General features: G+C 33.0%; 1 protein-coding gene across 4 annotated transcripts in view; it reads right to left on the reverse strand.

The window, feature by feature from the left end:
- LRBA (LPS responsive beige-like anchor protein) overlaps nt 1-22,571 on the reverse strand; it is a 730,232-nt gene that overhangs the window by 300,299 nt on the left and 407,362 nt on the right. For 3 of the 4 annotated variants that reach the window (XM_060147738.1, XM_060147737.1, XM_060147734.1), the window contains 3 exons: nt 13,785-13,909; nt 5,776-5,922; nt 3,147-3,283 (listed from right to left, as the gene is read on the reverse strand). In XM_060147738.1, coding sequence (XP_060003721.1) covers nt 3,147-3,283; nt 5,776-5,922; nt 13,785-13,909 — 409 coding nt within the window. Of the gene's footprint in view, nt 1-3,146; nt 3,284-5,775; nt 5,923-13,784; nt 13,910-14,100; nt 14,120-22,571 lie in introns of those variants that run through there. The other variant, XM_060147735.1, reaches the window with a different exon arrangement.

Below are 22,571 nucleotides of genomic sequence, written 5' to 3' on the forward strand. Positions count from 1 at the left end.
AAATTAAGATATTTGCTCTCTCATGCCATAATCTAAAAAAAAATGCACTCTGAGTCTGAATTATAAAAGAAACATTTATGGACCTTTTCTGAATAGTTAACACAATGAGTTATACTCATCCTTCAATCATTTGTCCTCTTCAAGTTTTAAATAATAAAACTTAACAATTAAATCAGTCACATTAAAAGAGGATAAAATGGATATAGCCATATTCCTTTTCCCCAGCAAATGGTGATACGAACAATCCAGATGTATAAATTACTTCAAGTTTTTAAATGGCTAGTTATAAATGCTGTAACTATGATCATTTTTAATCAAAGTCCCAGAATTATTCAGAAGTAGCTTATACTCAATTTAAATAAAAAAGGTTTTAATACTATTTTATAACCAAAGAAAAATTAAATATAAGAAAAGTATGTTCCTCCTTTTTCTGCTTTTCTAAGGTAACAATCCAGTGTATTCATTTCAACGTTTCAACTTCAACAAACGTTCCTTTTTAATATAAGGAAATATCTGATTACAAAAATAAAATAATTAGTAAAACTGAAAGCATCCCAAAGGAACTGGTTCCTCTTCTTTATGCTGGAGGTAACTATCCTCCATTACATATGTTAATGAGAGGCACAGGTACCGAATCCATGTCAGATGTTACCCTTTAATATTTAAAATTTATTCTTTGAATTAGCCCACTTTTTTAACCTACTGGGAAAATCCAGGAATGAGAGATACAAAGAAAAATGTTCTAAAAAGCAATTTTAAAGATCAGAGGAAGAAGTCTGAGTGGGGGAGGCAGTGTATGGAGGGATGAGCAGCAGGATAGCAGAGGTGGATGAAAAACAAGGGAGCTACTCAGAGCTCTGGTGCCTAGTTCACTTGATAAAACAGGCTTAAGTTTTAAGATTCCTAGGTAAAAATTCCGTAGTAAAAATAGGTCTGAGTTAGAAATATAAACTGTGATCTTATCAGTTCTGAAATCATCTCTACTCTTTCAACCTATACTATATCTTTTTCAGGTCTCTCTTCCTGCAGATGTAGAATAAACTCACTGTAACACTAACTGGTTCAGACAAATATACTAATTTTTTGAATAATACAAATGAACTTATTCTCTAGGGAAAATGTTCTGATTTTTTTAAGAACAATTTCAAAGCAAGTAGTAGGTGCTTACATTTACAAAGAAATTACTTAAGGGCACAGTGTTTAGTTTAAAAGATATAAATGACATTTTTAAATGACCGTTTTTTCACTCACAAAAGTATTTAAAGCATTAGACACGTATCTCCCTCCAACTATCCCAGAGAAAAAGTTTTAAGTCTTGACAAGGAGAAATAAAAATTCCCCAATTCAATATCTTTTTTTCCATCCTTATTTAATTTAATGCAGGTATCACCAACAAAAAAAGAAAAACACTCCAGTGTCCTCATTTACAAAATACCTTAAACACCAACGTCTATACAAAATCAAAAATTCTTCCAATAATGGGCTGAAAAATTTTTGAGAATATAAATTAGCAAAAGTTTTGATTTCTGTAACATTAGGCAGGTTGCAGCAGTACAGACCATTTCTGTGTCTAGGCTCAAAGATCCTGTATTGCACAAGCAGCAGGGAAAAAAATTAATTTAATGATGCTGTACAGAATAAGATCAGACAGAAACAGAAGTTATAACTTTCCCCAAAAGGAGTCAATAACTTCAAAGATCCTAATCACAAAGATTGGCAGGGGTTTTAATAACGAGGACAATTCATTAGATATGTTTAAAACAAATCACATTTTAGATTTTAAGCCACGTATGTCTAAAAGCATAATAGAATAAATAGTATTCTGAATTAAATTTCGGCCTAACTCACAAATTACCATAAATTAGAGAGTTTGAGTAATTTTGGTTACCTTCCTTTCCTAAAGAAACTAAAATACATTTTCAGACATTTCAGCCATACAACAAAGTAGAAAATTTTTCTAGCTGATATAATTTCAGAATTAAAGTTTTCTCTACATTGGATTAGCTACATTCTTAAACTCAAAAAACAATCAGTTTCAGCATAGACTTCCTTTCACATAGTCTACCAAGTCCAGTCTTAATAAAAGCAGCAATGCTGAACCCAAGTGCTAAAAACATGCATAAGACAAGATATGATTTGTTTGTAAAGTTTTTCATAAAATTATAACATTTTCATTATGAATGACTTTGAAATACTTCTAAGTCACTAAAATTTAATAATTCACATGATTCCCAAATCAAAGAATTTCCTACCAATAAACTCAGAAAACAATTACGTGTGTGTGGACACACACACACACACACACACACACACACACACACACACTAGCTAACAGCCTGTAAAAGAAATTACTCCATTTTTTTAAAAATCTCTTCTCTTTCTACAGGTTGCTTATTTTGCTAATTTTAAAAGAGACAGAACAAATTCTACCATTCACTTTCATGAAATAAACCTAATTTTGGCTTTATGGCTAGGCCACAAATGTCTCTTAGTAAAATAAAGCTGCCAAGGTCTGAAAAGTAATCAGAAATACATTTTAAAGGGGAAATTACATTTTCATTTAAGAATAGGAATTTATGTAATACCTTGTAAAATTGACTACAGGTAATGGGAAAAAGAGGTATCTCGCACATACAAGCCATGCTTGCATGCATGTCAGAGTAGTAAGTCAGGAGGACAAAGCAAGGAGAGTGATATATTGGTATTATATCCAGAAAAATATAAAGGCTAAACAAAATAATTCCACTCTCGATCTCACTGAATTTTGTAGCTTAATTCACCCGGACCCTTTGAGGCAAAATATATTTTATAGACGATATTCCCTGAGGTTCTCCCCCAATCCCTGAATGAGCTAATGATAAATGCAATTAAATGGAAATTGTTTTTGAATCTAAATGAACTTCAATAATCTAACTAGCTGGTAAGGGAATCATAAGCTAAAAGAGATAGTTGCCTTGCATATAGGCAGAAGCAATTCATCAAGAAATTCAAACTATTTCTATCATAGTTTATTAATGTCAGTCCTACCCAACAGCAGCCACACACACACACACACACACACACACACACACACACACACACACACACACACACTTTCCCATCATTAAAAAAAAAAAAAATTCCATAAAATGAAACCCATTCCTCACCTTGGGGTCAATTTTCTTGAAGTTAGGGTCTTCTTCATCCACCTCAAAATAGAGTTCGGAGGAGGTGACAGAAAGAGTGCCCTTTACTACAACAGAGGGGGCCACAAGCTGAGCTGGTGTGCTCAGGCTAACAGGACCTGCCAAAAGGAAAAGACAAGCCAAACAAGTTGGAATGATATTTTTCAAAAAATCAAGTGGATTCAGGCAGAAATTTCATTTAATTTTAAATTCTCGCCTCTAGCACCAAATTGCCTGCTTACCCCTTTTACACTTACAAATTCTGTCCACTCCAAATCTCCCTCTGAAAATGCAAAGTTAGGGTTCTCATACTAAGAGATCTATAATAGGCAGTTAATGATAACAGTAAACTAGGATTCAATTATTTTATAGGGAGTCGGCCTAGCTTTGGTCTGATCTCCTGGTTAGAAGGTGGCTCTGCCTAAATAAGTCCATCCACATTCCATTTAGAAAACAAGCCTCAGGCTATCAAACAACATAGAAAAACAACCAGGAGCAAGGAAGACTCAATAGGCTTCTAAGGCCAGAGGTTAGCTTAGAGTTTGGCTGAGGCATGATTACAGAAAGATTACTAGCTTATTAATGAAGTGAGAAACGTTAAACCATATTCTCTGATAAAGATTTTGTGCCAGGTTGGCACAAAACCTCTTCCATAACAACTTTACCCCATGAAAGATTGGTAAAAATACTTCTTTTCCAAGCCTGCCTTTCCATTGTTCAATATTGTTCAATGCGTCCAAATCTACTATTAGTGTAGTTCAGGGACTCTGGGAGTAAACAGCTGGAGGGTGGGTTTCCAAGTGAATGAATTTTTATTGGAATAATCAAATCTCCACAGGGCTTATCAAAAAGACAAATCAGCCTGCTACTGAAAACAATAGATTCACTATAGATAGAAGAACATAAAGTATATTAGAGCCAAACCTAAAATAAGGACTAAAAATAATAATTATACATATATATATGTATGTACAGAGAGATGTAGTAAGTTTTTGAAATCCCATGTAAATTCCTCATTGTAAAAATCCTATAGGTGACAAAAACAGCAAGACAAGATTGGCATTTATAGTTCTGAATTAATATAGTGCCTATAAACACGGTACACCTATTCAGGTAATCAATGGGTGAATAAGTGTTTCAAAATTCAGATGAATTGACATTTCCATCGATTGTTAGAAGGGTGTTGGTCCTTAATCTCACATCAATCTTAATGTGTGCCAGCGGGACAATAGGAGGGATGCTCTGCAGAGATCAGAGCAGGTTTTGCCCTCTATTCCCAATGTACAAATACATTGTGTTTGCAGATGGGCAGCAGATAACTGCAGAACAGCCATGATTTCCCAAAGCTCATCCCTATAAATGGATGAAATAAGCAGCTATGTGTTCTTTTGCTGTCTCCTTTGCCCTCCGTACATTAGCATGTAATCCTGAGAAGAAATAACATTTTTTCAATCATTCTCAGACATTCAATTACAGGGTAAGCAGACAGCTGCAGGAGCTAGGGCAGCCTAGGTCCTACAGAAGACCCCTGACAATTTCCACTTCATTTCTAACCCACACCACTTTATTAGTGTGGATTACTTCTTAATCCTATTTCCATTGTCAAGATTATATAATTAAACTCCCCTTTCACCTCTATTACTGTATGAATGTATTACTAGTAGCAAGAATAGAAGCAAAATAAAGGAGGAGGAAATGAGTAAATGGATGTGAAGGAAAAGACCAGAGAATAGCAGTGTCCACCTTACTCTCTACTCCTGCCCCAAATCCCTTAACAGTAAGCTTCAATTAATTTTATTTTACTTTACAGAGAGATTTACCATCAGAGAAGATGCCATCACCTGTTTTTGCTTTTCATTATCATTCATTTCATGGTTGCAGATATGTCACTAAATAGAAGATTTTTCACGCCTTTTAAATTATCAAAATAGTAGATTATGTAACTTTCATCTATTGAAGATGTAGAATCTTTCAGACTTTCCTCCTTGAGGGACAGAGCCACAGGCATTAAAGAAAAAAAGGTATTTAATGAATGACTAAAATTTCAAGCTAAACAAGAGATTTTTTCCCATAAGGGAAGTAAAACTGAAAATCTGCTGAGCGCAAATCAAAAATTGCTACATCAGATAAAATATGTGAATCCTGTGAAAAGCCATAGCATTCTTGGAATGGATTTTTTGAGAGTTAAATGTATATGCAGCATGTTCCCTAAGACCTGTATATCAAAGCAAATAGCTCATCTACCTCCAAGCTTTATTTACAAAGCAACTGGCATAATTTTACTTACAGCTCTCATTTTGTAGAGCTTAGGTAACTCCCATTAGATGGGTGAAGCAAGTTTGTTTTGTTGTTGCTGTTTTTGTACTTTTTTTCTTTTTCAGTAAAGATTATTCATAAAAGAAAAAGATGAGTAGGGTAAACAGAATAGAAAAATGACAGGGAAACTACTGAAGATTGGGAGGAAATGTTTAGAAGAACAAAAACAATCTTCATTTAATGTAATTGTGGGTGTAAAGTAGTCCTGCTTTTTCAGGCAGAGCTGAAAAAGTAAGTAATTAGATGCGTGTTGGCTCAGAGCTAGCTGAAGTATGTGCATGACCCCTGAATTTACCGGTGGGATTCTCTAAATCTTTCTCGTCCATGGATGACAGAGTATCGTCGTCGCCTTCCAGGAGGATCTCGTTTTCTGAGTTCTGATTTCCTAAAGCCTGACTCTTGATGGACTGTTTTCCTTTAGCAAGAATATCTTCATCTGCAGCTGAAATGAAAAGGAAACAAAGCTGTCCATCAGGTCTGGGAAGAGCACCATGGCCGAGGGGCAGGGAACCGAGGTAAGGATAGGTGGCCCAAGATGGTCAATTGTTTTTACCCAGAGTCATCCAGGGTGGGGAAAGTGATCAGGATAGCCCACACGCTCCTTCTGACAACCATGATTCCCCAAACCTAGTCTAATGTTACCTTGAACAAGAACCCTAATCCCATTAAATCTGACCCTTGCACTGCTCACTAAGCCTTTTATTTACTTATATTTAGGGCAGAAGAGGGTTCAAAAGCAGCACATTGTTTTGAAATTTGTTAGTAGAAAAAAAAATCAGAACTTAGTTTTGGAAACAATACCTGCTTAACACTGAAAAACAAGGAATACTGATTTATTCCTGTGAATAATATTATAATGACAAACATTCTAAAATGGTTGGGGTGTGGCTGTGAAGGAGAATGCATAAATACAGAGCTAAGAGAGATCCACAGCCAGTGAGGATTTAGGCGAGATTCTGCAGCCATATCTGACACTAATAAAGCTACAGCAGCTCTTAGAAGCAGCATGCTCTTCCTCTTACTCCATCCTCCCTCTTTCCTTCACGCTAACCTTGCCCACATTTCACCCCACCCACAGCCCTGCTCCAGCCCTTATACAAATCTCCAAGAGCAAGGCAGTGTGGAAACTAAGTGGAGGCTCAAACACCACCTCCTCCATGTGTTTAAACTAAAGGGCTAAGACACCCCGGGGGCAAACATAACAGAAAGCCTGGGATGAGAGGCATCTGGGCAAAGAGCCTCACACCGCCTGAACTGGAGCAGCCTGTGGAGAGCAGCAGCGCCAGACTCAAAGGCACTGTGACAAGGCAGCCGAAGGGAAGGAAGGAGGGAAAGGGTACAGCAAATATAGAGAGTAAAGAAGCAGCTCTGCGGAGCACCTACAGCCACCAACGGAACCAGAAAGAGGAGCAGGGGACAGCTGAAAGGAGTCAACACTGAGACTCCAAATTCTGACGTCAAAACCCCATATCCCTCCAAGGTGACTCCCATTGCTTTGAGCAGCTTTCTCCTTAAGAAATACATAAAAGCAGATATTAACTTCTGGACTGGAAGTTTTAAAAGTGCATAGTGTCACATAAGGGAAATTTAGAATCCTCATTACACTACTGACATTCCCAGTCTCCAGCTAGGGAAATTCCAGAGGTAAAGCACCTGATCCACCAGGCAACAGCTATTGATATAGAAATAAGATGGCTAGGCTTTTTGCTCCACTGCAGTATCAGCCTAGGCATAAGGCCCCAAACCCAGAAAGGATAAAGCACTCAGTTTGCAGTAACATGACTAATATTTATCTATATAATTTATTCTAAATAGTTAAACTACATGTATCTTACCTCGTTAACTAGACAAATCAAAGCTTCTCTGAGTTTAATAGGTATGGTTATTTGATAATGTTAAAGGTAAAAGTTTATTTTTACCATATTTATTGTAAGTTCACCATGTATATCATTTATATCTAATACTTATGGCACTACTTAAAAGAACATAGAAGCTTTCTATTAAATAAGGAAGTCACAGGAAGAGGCTTTCTATATTTAGCTTTGAATACTCTCTATGGATGAATAAAATCTTATTTTCCTTCATACCCACATACAGCATAGTATGCTGCACACATATGAAGGTCTCAATAAATATTTGAAAAGAACTAAAAGTATCTAATTGAAATGGCTCCATTTTCTTAAATGCTATAAAGAAATATACCCAAAAAACACTGATTTTTAGGAAAATAGGAGTATGAGTTTTTATATCATTGTTTATATTTCAAGCATTTATATTTCCTTACCTTGAAATCACAAACATTGCTCTTAGCCCAAACAAGATCTTTTTCAATTTACTATCAATTTTACTAAAAATAAATTGGTCACTGAGAAACATGAGAGAAATCACCATCTTCTATAGTTTGTTATAACGTAAATTATAATAAATTAACAGTTGCCAGTCAGATTTTAGTACAAAATCAGTATGCTACATCCTCATTTCCTGGGTTTATAATTCCTTCATCAAAGCAGAAATAATAATAATGCTAATATTAAATACACCAAAGTATTCAATATTATTAAATGCCAAAGTATTCAAAGCACTTTACACATTTAACTCAATTCTCATATACCCTCTGCTAAATTCTCCTTTACGCATAAGCAAACAGGCTCAGAGAGGTTATATAACTTGCTCAAGGCAACACAGCTGGTGATAAGTAGAGTCAGGATTCAAATCCAGTCAGCGTGGCACCAGAATCTGGGCTTCTAACCACTATGCCATAGAAAGTGAAAATAACCAATATACAAATATGAATGTCTATTGTAATTTACTGGTTAGTTTACTAATTCTTACGTTTCTCATAATGCATTTTAAAAAGCTTAAGTCAGGATTATAATAAATAAGTACAGAATAAAAACATATTCATTTCCAAACCTAAATTTGATGAGCATAGGCCAAACACATCAGAAAAAACTAAATTCAACAGCTCGATCATTACATTCTCTGATTATTGCCATACATGTCCTGAAGTACACCAAGCTTATTTGAAAGAAAAAAAGAAGGAAAACACTCTTTAATCTGAAAACATTTACAAAAAATGACAGTAAGAATAGTCAGTGGCAATACACAATGGTTTAAAATAGCTCAGTAAATAAATTACATTCATTTCAATGACCACTAAAAATAATTTATCCCTTCCAACTGAAATTTTTAAATTTTAAATATGTTCTCATCATGCTGACAACAAATTAAAACACAATAGCTTTTGAATTAAAATTTTATGAAAAAATTTTAAGTACTATAGGTCTACTGTATGCATACAAACACCACTTTTATTTATTTACTTATTTTTACAAGCTCAGATTCTGGAATTGTTCAACCTCAACTGAAAAAGCTCTTGTCATGGAAAATATGCAGCTTACTGATATTTAGAATGGTTTTCCTGTAATTAACTCCCCCTTGAGGATTTTAAGTTAGCAGCAGTAAAATTACCAACAGTACTCTAATACACACCACATGCGCTGGTGTTCAATTCTCAGTGGTCTAATAGCTTTCTGCTAAAGAACTTTTTTTTTCAAAATTAGAACAAAACTGTCCCAAGCATAAAATAAAAGATAATTATCATATTTATATGTGCTGGGAAAAGCGTAGTTTTAAATTTTGTTTGTCTTATACTCAATCAACCATTAAAACAAGAATCAATTATTTTAATATTTTCTGTGAATATATCCTACACTTGTATAAAAGTTAATTGGATGAAGTCAAAATATACTTTTTGGTTCAATTTTAAAGCTTGATTCAGATCTTTTCTGGTTAATGAAATTATTACCAAACATGATAACTGCTTAAATTTTTCATATCACTATCAACAAATTGCCTTCACTAATCTCATATATTATTCGGATTTAATATTTAGCCTAACTTAATAACCAAACTGCAACTGTTATATAAAATTGGAGAAATCTGTAAAAAATGTTTTCTTTGAAACGTAACTTGTGATTCACTGAGGCTAAGAGCAATGAGAGGGCTCAGAGAAAAGCTGGTCCTCAAAATGTAAAGTTCAAGTTCTTTAGAGCTAGCTCTGGGCAGGAGTTGATTTATCTATGCAACACAGACTAGGTAAGTAAAATTAAAACAGAAAACTGTTCTACCTATGATATATAAATCCCTTTTTAGAAGTCCACTGTGCAAGTGAACTGGAATTATCAATAGCCCGTATTATAGTAAAAAAAAAATTGATACATTAAGAATTAGCCACTTTGTTAATTAAAAAAAAAGATAACTACTGGGATAACAAAGTGACCTCAACTGTACATAAAATGAGTGTACACTTAGTGTGATGTGCAGTACATACCATAACTGCTTATTCTGAACACAACACATAAAGAATACCTTATATACAACTATTGTCCTCAACTAATTTCCCTTTATAGTTTATGCAATTTCCAAGGTCAAGAAAATTTACTCTAGAAAAATTAGTGAAACTACAAAGGATAATTAGGAGAACAAGCCAAGTTCATCTCCTAATGACCATGGATTTCTCAAAAGTTTTAGATAAAGAACCTAGTGTATTTGATCCTAAGAAGGAAGCAGTAGTATCTGGCATTACTGAAGATATGAGAGAATGACATGATTTAGGATCTTTACATGGTCTGTCATTCCTAGAAAATCAAATGAGTTACTTGTATCATTCCATGTGATTGCAAGATACTTTTAAAACTATGTTAAATACTCCTCATATACTTCTATTTGCACGCACATTCTCTACAAAATAAAAATGTCTTAAATTCAATAGGATTCCAGTGCTAAACTGCTTTAGCGTTTGAATTAAAATCAATCTTTTCACCATTTAAAACATTTTTTACATGGCTTTAATTTGAATATAAAATTCCCATTATATTTAACAATGAATTTTAGAAGACAGCATAGCACAATGATAAGAAAATCTGACTAGTCATCAGGTAACTTGGGATTTAGCTCTATATCTACCAAGAATTATGTTGGACTTTTGTTTCCTCAGTTTCCTTATCTGTAAAGAATAAAGTTAGACTAGACTTTAGCCTTAGGTTCTTTTCAGATCTAAGATGCTCTGATAATAAATAACTGACAAACTGGTCTCTGTGCATTAGGAGAATGTTACAAATCATTACAGCTGATTTCTACTAAATTTTAAAACTATAAAATTGGAGAAAATGCCCTCAAGAATCACATACGCACCTCTGCTTCCTGCTGCTAATTTCCATAAAGTATATTTAATCATAAGAGGAAGTATTAATTTTAATTTAAAAATATGACTCAGTTTCTACAAAGTTAAAGAATTCTCCCATTACAAAATGACTTTTATAAATAACCACTTTGGAGGGTCTCTCTTTGAAAAATTACCTGAAGCTCTTTTCCCCAAGCAAGTTAATGTGAACTTGGGAAGGGCAATTAAATTGTCAGAATTAAAAAATTTGTTTTTAACTAGAAGGTAGCCAGAAGTAGAGTCATGGGGCTGGTATTGATCGCCTGAACAGAGAACATCACTCTTCAGGTATTTACTCTGCCACCCTTACACCAGAGGCTTTCCTTCAAATCAAATCAATCTATAAAATAGATGGCTTGTACTACTAAAATACATAACTAATCTCCAACAGTATTTCTATTTAGATGTCCTCCTTTGATAATAAAAATATAGTTTGTGATGTTTTAAGGTTCTGTGTTTTCAAAATGTCCTGTCTCCTGTCCTGTTTGTAAATCAATTACAAATAAAAGTGAGAAGTCATAAAATAGTATGAAACTGACGTACTATCCTCAGTAATATCTATTTTAATTATTCAAATTCAACATTGAAGCATAGTATTCATCCATGATAAATTCTATGATTTCACATGCTTTTTGATCACATTAACTGTTTTGTTTTGCATTCTTGATTCTTAATATATTTATTTTTATTAGCTTCCTTATTGTAGTTAAGTTAGGATAAAAAAAGTTTCACAATTAACACAAAATTAAAAGTCAACTACAAGATACTCTAATTAATAAAACATTAAAAAATTAAGCTCTTCACCTACCTAATGTATTAGCATAAATTACGCCGACATCAAATACCACACTACAATCTGTGTGCTGAGTTCCAAAACTAATAGTTCTTTATTATTTAACATTGAAAGTATATAAAATATGATTAGTTAGAGCTTTTACCTTTTTTCAAAAAATGTTATATTAAATATAACATATCCCCTTAATTGGAAGCATCTACTACACATTTAGTTAGTTTTTAAAAATATATTTCAGATTTAAACTTATATTCTTAATCTTTCAGAGTACTTTAAATATTAATCATTATGAAACTAGCATAAAATATTACCAAATAGAATGGAATTACATAAAATGCTAAACTTTACTTCTCTCTCTTAATTTAAAAGTGCATAATAAAACATAGATATCATTAATATTACGTTAAACTTTCAATTACTATTTAGAGTAATTACAGTGAAATCTGCTCCTATATAGGATTTTAAGCATTCAATGACAGTAAGCATTGCTAATAAATATCTTTTTTAAAAATCAGACTCTTAGCATTAAAACAGTTGACATGATAATGTTATTTTAAAAGGTAAAGTTCAACAACAAAATTAAAATTTATTCATTATGAAAAATCCCATAATTTCCCAAAGTTAAATGTACTATTTTTGATTGAAATGATTTTAATAAGCTCTGTATTAAATCTATACAACAAATTTTAAATTCAGTTACTGCTATTTCTTTCAGGATAAAGGACTAACAATTTGCCTATATGCAATTTTAGAAACCAGGTCCCCCTCTCCAGCTATAAAAGGAAAGTTTTTCATAAAAATATTTGTATTGTCATTCACAGACTTCAGAACTCACAACTCAATGTTAAATGACAGTTAATAAGACAGAAAGATACTTATTACATTTTAAGTGCATATGGTAACATCTTTTTGACTGAAAAGAATAAAATATGAAAAGGCTAAGTTTTTTCAATGTAAGGGTCATTAACCAAAGCCAAAAAAACAAAAACAAAATGAAAGAAAAATAAAAATAGATATATAACTCTGAAATGTATAGCACCACGTAAAAAGTACTTGAACCTTAAAAGCAAAAGTGGCCCAATTAATTCTACATCTTATTTCTCTTTCTCCACCTCCTGTAGTTGAAGATGCAGGGCCCTGCAACTATTATTGCTTTTAGATCACTTTGTTATTGACTATTCTCTGTATGATCATTTATTTTAAAGGACTGATGTCACATTTGGTGCTATATCTGATGACATATTGTGGACATTTTCTTCCAGAAATGGCTCTTTAAGGCTGAGTGCAAGAGGTTAAGCTGCCTGACTGAGGCCAAACCTAAGATCACAGACTTGTAATCTAAATTCTTAATATCCTTCCTGAAACATCTACTTTGTATACTACATACTATCATTTAACCATAAGCTGCTGCATGTTAAACTAATACCCTGAAAAAGGGAAATTAAAACTATTTCTCATCTTACTAAAACTAACCAATATTTATTTTATAAAATCAAAAACAATTTAATATGGAGAGGTACATTTTCCCCCATAATCAATAAATCTTAATTGGCTTTCAAAAATTATAAAACATTATGTGAAACCCTATGATCAAAGAGAGTATATTACCAAATCCAAAGGACTTTTTCAGTTTTTCCAATTTGCTCATCAGGCTTCTACCTAAACTGAATCATAGTGCTATGCATTATATCAAAAAAGGGAAAATGTTTTGTTAAGCTCTGATAACAAAATGATGCAGAACAGGAACATATGAAAATAATGTCTATTCTCTTTTTCCAGGAGGCGTCTATCACAACCATCTACAAATCAAGGCTCAGAAAGTATCTAAGCACTTGGACATTTATTACCAGCTCTCCCGCTTCATCATCTCATGCTAAAATACCATTGTTGAGGGAAAACCATATACACACAACAGAACCTAGAAACGTATTTGGTTTGTAAATGCTGTCTTTCTGATATTCATGGATTTAAGACAGGCATCCTGGATTAATTTACTCAAAGCTGAATGTGTCACTTAAAAGGAGAAATATTTTATCTTCCTACTCTGAAACAAAGGGTCTATGTTAAGTAAGTTTTGCATGTGTAACATAATAAATAAATACATTTGACACCATAATTTAATAGGACCCTACACTAACTATAAAAAATTGAACTTCTGTTTCTGGGGTGAGTAACTGTGAAATGTGGCACTGGACCATTTTACAGTACCTTGTAGTAATGAAGTTATGCTCTTCATTACCAAGTACTGTACCTGCTGCTATTGGCAAGGAGTGGTTTATACACTGACCATGTTCCACGGCTGTTTTTAGTGTCGCTTCAGGATGTGTCGATCCTAGAGGGTTACGCACAAATCGTCGCCGGCGCCGCAAGTCATCTTCCCAGTAGTCGAGGCGCCAGAACTCACGAGGACGACTACAATGAAACAGAGAAGCCACATATGTTAGCAATTATCAAACAGCGTGGTAGCACTGAATTTCTGCATAAAGCTCTCCTTGTTTGCTCTGCCTTTTTTTTCCTCCCATTCCTCTTAATTCTCCCTCCACCTCACACTCCCCTTTCTGCAATCTTTAACTTAGGTATGTCCTTGAAAATAACAATATCACCTTCCAGTCTAAGGAACTCCTTTTCCTTTTTCTTGGAAGGTGAAATGAGCACTAAATACATCATTTTGAAATGAATTGCTGACAGTGTGATCAGTTTCCCCACACTCTAGTGGCATGTGCTCTGATTTCAGCCTCATTTCAGCCTCAGCAGGGCACCTTTCTCTGTGGCTGCATTTATAAACCAGAATAGGGAAAAGGCTATTATAAATATGGTATAGCATTACCTATATTAATCAAAGTCTGTCCCCCTTCATTTTTCTTCCTAATTTGTGCCTTTTTGCACAAGGTCAGTAAATCATACCGTGAATTCTTGGTCCAGAAAGTGTTAACTTTAATGAATATCTCAGTTACATGGTTATGCATGTGATAATAAAATATTACTCTGTTTAGATGTGCAGGAATTTAATTAAAATAATCTCTTAAAATATTCATTACATTTAGCCCCTGAGGCTTAGAACAACACAAGAAAATGCATTTCTTTTCCATTTACTGTTTTTAAATAAACCATTCCTATAGAGTGAAACAGCAATCTATATTCACGCAAATCAGATTGGATTTCTGTTTTATGTAGTCTGTTTTTATATTTAATTAAAAACTACATGCTATATGATGTGCAATAATTGCTATATCAAAAGCATACTTTTAGAAATGTATTTTTTAAAGGGTTCACACAATTCAAGTTCTACTATATTTTCCCCAATTATGTAGATCTTTTACATGGCAATATATAAATGTCAACTTTCTCTCCTATTAACTAATCGTGATCTAGCATGTTGTAAAATATTTTCCTTAAAAAAATCTCCGCAGAATGTATTTATTCACTAAAGGTACACAATATGAAAACCTCTAAGTTTCAATAATAAAATTTAAAAATTCAAAATCAAAACTTCTGCAAAAAATGACTAATGCAAAATAAAATCTCACTTGTATTTCATGAGTTAATAAAATGTTACCTGTCAGCTTTGACAAATTAGTAGCCTTGACCAATTGATAGTCCCAAAATACCTACATAAAAGTTACCCATATTTTGATGTTTTAAAGATGCTACCTTTAAAAATTCAAAATAGATTTGTAAATAAGTACTTCAGTGATTAAAAATGATCTCAGATTAATAAAAGCATAGATAACAAATAGTGCATTATTTAAAGAAGATATTTTTTAAAAAACAATAGGAATCTTATGCTCTTTTCTGAGAATGCTGGGAGACAAGGGAACAGCAAAGATCTCCTTTGTTGATTTTGATCATGCATAAAGAGGAAGAAATATAAAGTAATCTAAATGGCATACAAAAAAGTATAAGAATTGCAGTTCTCGAAAAGAAAAATTAAAAAGCTCTTTTATTCTTCTTTGTTATTTTGCTGTCCACATTTTAAATGAAAACTAGTATTATGATTTCATTTAAATTAAATAAGAAATACATACAGAAGATACATATAAGCAAAAGAAAACAGTTGTTTGAACTCAATTAATAATATAAAATTCTCCTTAGGTGAGTGGGGAAAAGGCGGTACACAGATGGCTATGTGTATGGCTTTGATAGTCATGAAGCTTGGATAGGCACTTCATCATTCTGCCTACCTACATTTATCTGTTAAAATTATTATCAAATATCAGCCAGGATGCAGTCGTGAATCACAGGCTGCTCCTCGTCTTCAGGGGAATGATACAATGAAGGTCTATTCATCAGTGCGGCAATCGGCACAAGTAATTAGTTCCCTAGACTGAGATCTCCTACAAAGCCTATTTCAGTCAGCACCACAAACATATGACGGTGTAAAGCTAATGAAAGCTGCTAAAATTTGTTAACCTTTTCTGCCATCAATCCTTCTAATATTCTATGCTTCAGTATTATGCAAAGGTGGTAAATTATTAATTTTTCATTCATCCATCCTTCTGAATTCTGAGTCAAATTAAGTGATGTCATTCTTCTTGATAACAACTAAAATTATAAGAGATGTTAAGCTGCCATTATAAAATTATTACTAAATTAGGTAACAATAGATTCTAGTCTAATGCTCGAGAGTGAAGTCAAATCTGATGGTTATTAAAGAATGTATATAATAATTTTTGTCATACAGTAGAAAAACCAGAGGAATTATAAAATCAGTCACAAATGTGCCAGAAACTCAAAGGCAATATCTATGAGGATAATAATCAAAATTAGGAGGAAACAGAACTATAATATTTATTTTTGTGCTCTTTGACACTAATAAATAATGGCCACAATGGTGACATTTGGCTGAAACAAAAGTACTGATACATTAGAAACTGAGAAATTATTCACAAAGTAGAAAAAATTTTGAGGTAAGTTTTACTTACCTTAATTATGTACTTCTGTCTTCAAATTTAAATGTTCTAACCAAAATATTAAAAAGATACCACCCAAATAAAATAATCTATACATCATCATGATAATCTTTACACCCCCCCTGAAACTACATCTCAGACTATCTTCTCATGACAACTGGTCTACCTCCTGTTACAACAACTTAAAATAGTCTCAAGACAAAGCAAAATCACTCATTTCAGATCATAGATCTAGAACGGATTACAAAAATCAACTAGAGAAAACAACAATTTCAATACACTTTTAAAAGTCTCTCCAGGTGATGTAGAATACAAACCTTCAAGGAATTTTCTCAAAATGGAAGAGTTATTAACCTCATTTGAAAAAAATAGCATTTATCATCCAATTTCTTATGGTTAGAGTAATATATGTTCTTTGAAAAAAAAGGCATACTCATTTTTTTCAGATGAAGATAATTACTAGCATGTTTAAAGTCATTTACATAGAAAGAGACTAGGACCTAAAAATTCACTCTTTTCTCCCAACTCTGCTCCTTCCAACAACATACAGTCTCAGTATAAAGCTCTATCACCAAGAAAATGAGTCACAATTTGTGAACAGTATTGGAAAGGAGAATGTGTAGGTTTCAATCATCAACTTACTGTAAGTTTTGATTATTCACATAAAGATTTCACTCTTATTTAGGAAATACTGCCACCCCCTCTCCAAAAGCCCCTTCTAGGGGATAAAGGATACGAAATTGGAAAATTTTTGAAATCAATCCAACACTCTTCTCTTAAGTTTATGAATTAACTAAATAAGTTATTATATATTTTTGGAGTTATCACCATGGTATGGCTAGAAAAATTTAAAAGACTCCATGTATTCAGAAACAGACTCTTGACTGAACACATGCATGGATAAGATGAGAAATCACTTATTCTGAGACCTTAGAAATATATATCTAGACCACTATATACCTATACCTCTATATATCTGTATCTATCAAAAAAATTACATTAGTACTACATGATGCCACATTCACAAACTTCATCTATATCCATTTCTACTAATAATTAAAACTAAGATCCCCCACACTTTTCAAATTCAGGATGTAAGCCTAGGCTCTGTTAGATCTGGAAATAAAGCCTTCTCTATAAAAGGTCTAGTAGTTAGGTCCCCTTTTAGTATACAAGTTCCAAGTACTAAAACCTTTGACTAACAAGAATATATTTGTCTTTGAAAAGCTGAGGATGTCACTGAAATTAAATGCTCTAACTTTTCTTTCTAATTATTTCTCTCCCTTTCTTTGGCCTAATTTCAAAGTCTAAGATTAAAATGACAATATAGGTCTAATTGTCTATTTCAAAGTCTAAGCATAAATCATCTAATTATCCACTTTTTAAAAAACCTTCACATTTATGTGTTTGTACACATAAAACTTTAACATATTGCTATAATCTACATAAAATAATATAAAACAATGCAATTTTTATTTACAGAATATGTCTTTCTGTTCTACAAGAACAAAATCAGATAGATTGTTGAAATAAATCTTAGAAGGAAACACAACTCAAGCATCAACAGATAGGCTATTTGTTCTCCTCCTGGGCCCACTCTGGTCAGTGATTTGATCTAGTAAAACAAATGAACAAGAAAGAGCCAAAAGACAATCAGTTGGAAAAGGAAGAAATATTAAAACAGAGAATCAGTAAGTAAGGGATGATCCACATTTTCCCCTAACAGTTGAATGGTTCAAATATTATATTATTTTCCACATGTAAATTATAAGACTTCTTAAAGTTCAGTTTTGCTCAGAGAAAGTATGGCAATCTAATCAGCCTATTAACAGTGCTGAATGGATGGATATTGAACTAGACTCCTAAAATACTTTCTAATCATGATTGACTCTACCTTGAGTCAGCAGCTAGGGATACAAGGATTATTAAGATATTGTCTCTGACCTCGGGAGAAGACAGATGTGAAAATAAATAATAAGAATTCAAAAAAATGTGTAACACAGCAGAGCTCTATTATATAGCATTAAACTGCACAACTAGAAGGAGCACTATCCACATCAAAATTTGTGTAAATGGCACTCCTGGAGTTGTGCAATGCTCATTTTGCACTGCTGCATAAGCACCCTATGAGAATGATACGGTGCTCTGAGAACACCTTATCTTCTCCCCTCTCCTTTCTTTGCTCAGGCTCCTTTTTTCTCTCCTCGAGCTAAATCTAATCTTCAGAATAGGGAACAGAACAAGGCTCTTCAGATGTTATCAGTAGCAGTCACACAGTTCGTATTTCCCTGATGTAGGAAAAGGTGTTCAGACCACAAATAGGTATGGTTGTCAAAAAACAGGCAAAATTTAATATGCAGAATAAAATAATTGAGAACAAAAGAGAAATATTGACATCTATTTCACTGAAGTCGTTAAATTCATATTACTTTATCAAGGTATATTATGTTTTACTATCACTCTATTAAAGTAGAACAATGTTAATTACTGAAATGAGTAGCTATACAAATATTCTAATTATTACATAATCTAAATGTATTGACACATTATTCAAATTAGTCAGATATATGCATGCTTGTCATCCCTCTGGATTTAGTGTTATTTTAATGTAACTTGGATCTACATCAATAAAAGAACTGCTAGTCACAATTCAAGTATATTAGAAAAATTTCCTATTTTCCAGTTTTCCTATTTTCTTGTGACAATACCTGATAAATCTTGATGACCTTAAGAGAAGTCAGTAATAAATTCTTATGGCCAGAAAAAAGTTCTAAATCCTAGAAAATTTTAGTATTCATATTTTGTTCTTAAATTTGTATACTACCTGTTTTTCTAACTCCTATATCTGGCTACCTTCTGTTTCTATAGTTTTAGATTAAAAATTAATGCTAGACATTAGCTACAACTTAAATAAATGGTAACCTCTAAAAGAAGTACAGTAAATATTTTCAGTGCACTGTCAGCTAGAAGATAAAAGTGCTTAAGTTCTAGAAGGGTTTCACTTTCTGCATAAATCTTGGTGAAATAATGTGCAGGTACTATCGGATATCGTACAATATAAAAGAATGCTTTATCTCACAAACTGAAATCTATTGTGCCTTCATGCAGATAGAAAGAATATTAACTAAAACCTCTGTTTACCAAGTACCAACTATAAATCAAATGCAGGTGATCTATGAACTGTGCTGTCTTAATGAAAAAAAAGAAAAAAAAAGGAAAAAGATCCTTCAGTTGTATGGAACCCAGCAGATGGGACATCTTCCAAAGCAGAATCCTTTCTTTATTGAGGCCTGACATAGAGAGTTTATATTACACTGAGTCAGTAAGAGCATCATATATATTATTTAATTATATAAAATTACATTTTATGTAGTTATGAACTTCTGCAGTGGTACTATTCGGTGTATTTCTCTATTTGCTTTTAGAGATAACTAGCGACCCATCTTCATTCAATTAGTTATTACTTTGGATATTTTAAAAAAATATAATTTTGCAACAAAGTCAATTATTCAAGAAATAATCCCAAGGTTTTCCTAGCTGTTGTTAGCCTGTTAACCATTTATTTATTTACTTAGCATTTTTACCAGGAGTAAGTTACGAGAAAATAAAAATCTAGTGTTAATTGTACTACCAGTTAAAACTCTAACAATAGAAAACTGAAAAAAAAATTAAAATAAATGATATTGTTGGATTCAGGAAGCCCTAAAACTCACCTCAGTAGCCACTCCATTTGCACAAAACGGTTTTACCTTCCCCAAAAATCTAATTTGAAAAATAATTCACCAAACATCAGTTGAATGCCAACTATGTACCAGATCTTGGTACATACAAATAAACTATGCTAGGTTCAGCCTAGAATTTGTTTTATATTATAATCAGGATAAGAAAATTATCAAACATCCATAATAATACAACTTTAAAGTAGACAGCATTTACTGCATTAGGCTACTGTGTGCTAGACATCATGCTCTTTTATACACATGATCACCACGCCTCACAACAACCCTGCCGTGATTTAATACTGATATTTTCATTTTAAAGATGAAGAAACTAAGTCTTATCCATCAGTAGTAAATAATAAGAGTCTATGGACTTCAAAGCCAGTGAGCTTTTCACATGCCACTTCCTCTAGAAACTCCTTTGGATACTCTTATAGCTATGATGAAAGTCCTAATTAACCCTGCCTGGGAGGATTGAAGATTTCATTAAGCTTTCAATGAGGATCTATTTTGTAAGTTCCATGAGGACAAGAGTTTGTGTCTGTGTAACTCACTGACCAAGAAGCACAGTAACTGAAACAAAGCAGGAACTTCATAAATAATCAATTAAAGAATGAATGAGATGACTTTTTAAAAGAAACTTAAATGATAAACAGGAGTCTGCTGGGCAAAATGGAAAAGGCATTACAAGCAGAAGAAATAGCAAAGGTATGGAAACCTAAAAAGGCACTTCTATGTAAGGGAGTTTGGGTAAGAAAGATCATTTCAAGGCAGCCTCAGAGTGGCAAAAGCTAAGGTAGGAAACACAGGTTTAGAATCAAGATTTCAAAAGTCACTGCATAGTTAACTAAAGTAGTTCCCTTTAGATCTTATAGTCAACAGAGGGACAACCAGACTTTCTTAATACAGGATTATTTATGATCAGCCTTGTATGTTACATGGCAGCAATATAAAATAAGGCAGTGGGGATGGAGTGTAGAGGCTAAGATTTCAGAGACATATTTGAAGTGGAATAGATAAGATTTGATGAGACATTCAACATGGGAGGTGAGGAAAAGAGGAGATAATGAGAATACAATTGAGGTTTGTGACAAAACAGGGCAATGAGGGGAAAAGATGCTATATAACGGAAATGATGCAGGTTAAGTAGACATGGTTGGGGAGAATAACAATGTCATGGTTACCTAATAATGTCTAGGTAGGTATGTCTAATAAATAAGCAATATAACTTGGGAACTCAGAAAAGCAGCCTGGGCTAGAGATATAAAATTGGGAGATTGATTAACCTTGTAAGTCAATGGATTCAGCTATTTGTTGAACAAAAATTTATTGAGTTTTTACTATTAGCTAGGTATTGTGCTAGATCCATAGAAAACTATATTGAAAGGACAGGAAAAAGTAAAATGAAATATGGGAAATTCCAATATTTAAAAAATTGCAAAAGAGGAAAGAAATAAATAGGGAAGGAAGTAATTGCTTCTCACAATCAATAAGACAGTAGAAGAACCAAAATAGAATGTTGCCAAAAAAGACAAAGAAGCAAAGACTCTTCAAAGCAGTGAGTAGCCAGCAATATTTAATTCTGCATAAAAATGTCCAGAAGGATGAAGAATGGAGAGAAGCTTTTGATTATTTTTGTGTTTTAAACAGTTTTATGATATATAATTTATATACCATAAAGTTCACCTGTTTAAGTGTACAGCTCAATGGTTTTTAACATATGTACAGAGTTGTGCAACCATCACCATAATCTAATTTTAAAATGTTTATTTCCCCCCAAAGAAATCCCATACCCACTCCCAGTCAGCCCACATTCCCCCTTCCTTGGGAATGGATATGTACAGGATTTCACAGTATACAGGTTAGAAGGTAGGTGAATGTGTTTGCTTTGGCCTGGAGCTTCTGAAGTTTGGACCAGTCTTAAAACCAGTCAAATTGTAAGTGACTGATTAAAGGCATTTTTATTAGTCTTGGAACTTTCTGGAGAGCCTAAAGACTATGAGAATGCATTTTTTCTTTAACATTTCCAATATCTCTATCTCCAATACCAAAGAACTGAGTCTAATTTATCTTTTAAGGGAAATTCTTTAAAATCAAATTTATAACTAATTCACAGTATAAAATATACAGCAGCTAAAGTTTCAAAGTAATTTATATTAAAAACCACTAGTCTTTAAAATTTCTGGGTATGATATAAAAATATTTTGGCTTCGTTTCTTTTAAAGTAAAGATAATCACCTTAGCTGTACCATGTACTAGATCTATGACCTACATACATCATTTATCATCTTTGGGCCTCCATTGCTTTAATAAAAATAATTGTAATTTGTTCAGTTACAACAGGGCTGTTGTGAGGAATCAAATGAAACGAAGTCTATGGAATTGCTTTAACAACAGAAAAATGCTATGTAAATATAAGGCATTATTTTCAGTTAATAATGAAAT

Source organism: Lagenorhynchus albirostris, chromosome 4 (genome assembly GCF_949774975.1).
Source record: "Lagenorhynchus albirostris chromosome 4, mLagAlb1.1, whole genome shotgun sequence".
Classification (NCBI taxonomy): domain Eukaryota; kingdom Metazoa; phylum Chordata; class Mammalia; order Artiodactyla; family Delphinidae; genus Lagenorhynchus; species Lagenorhynchus albirostris.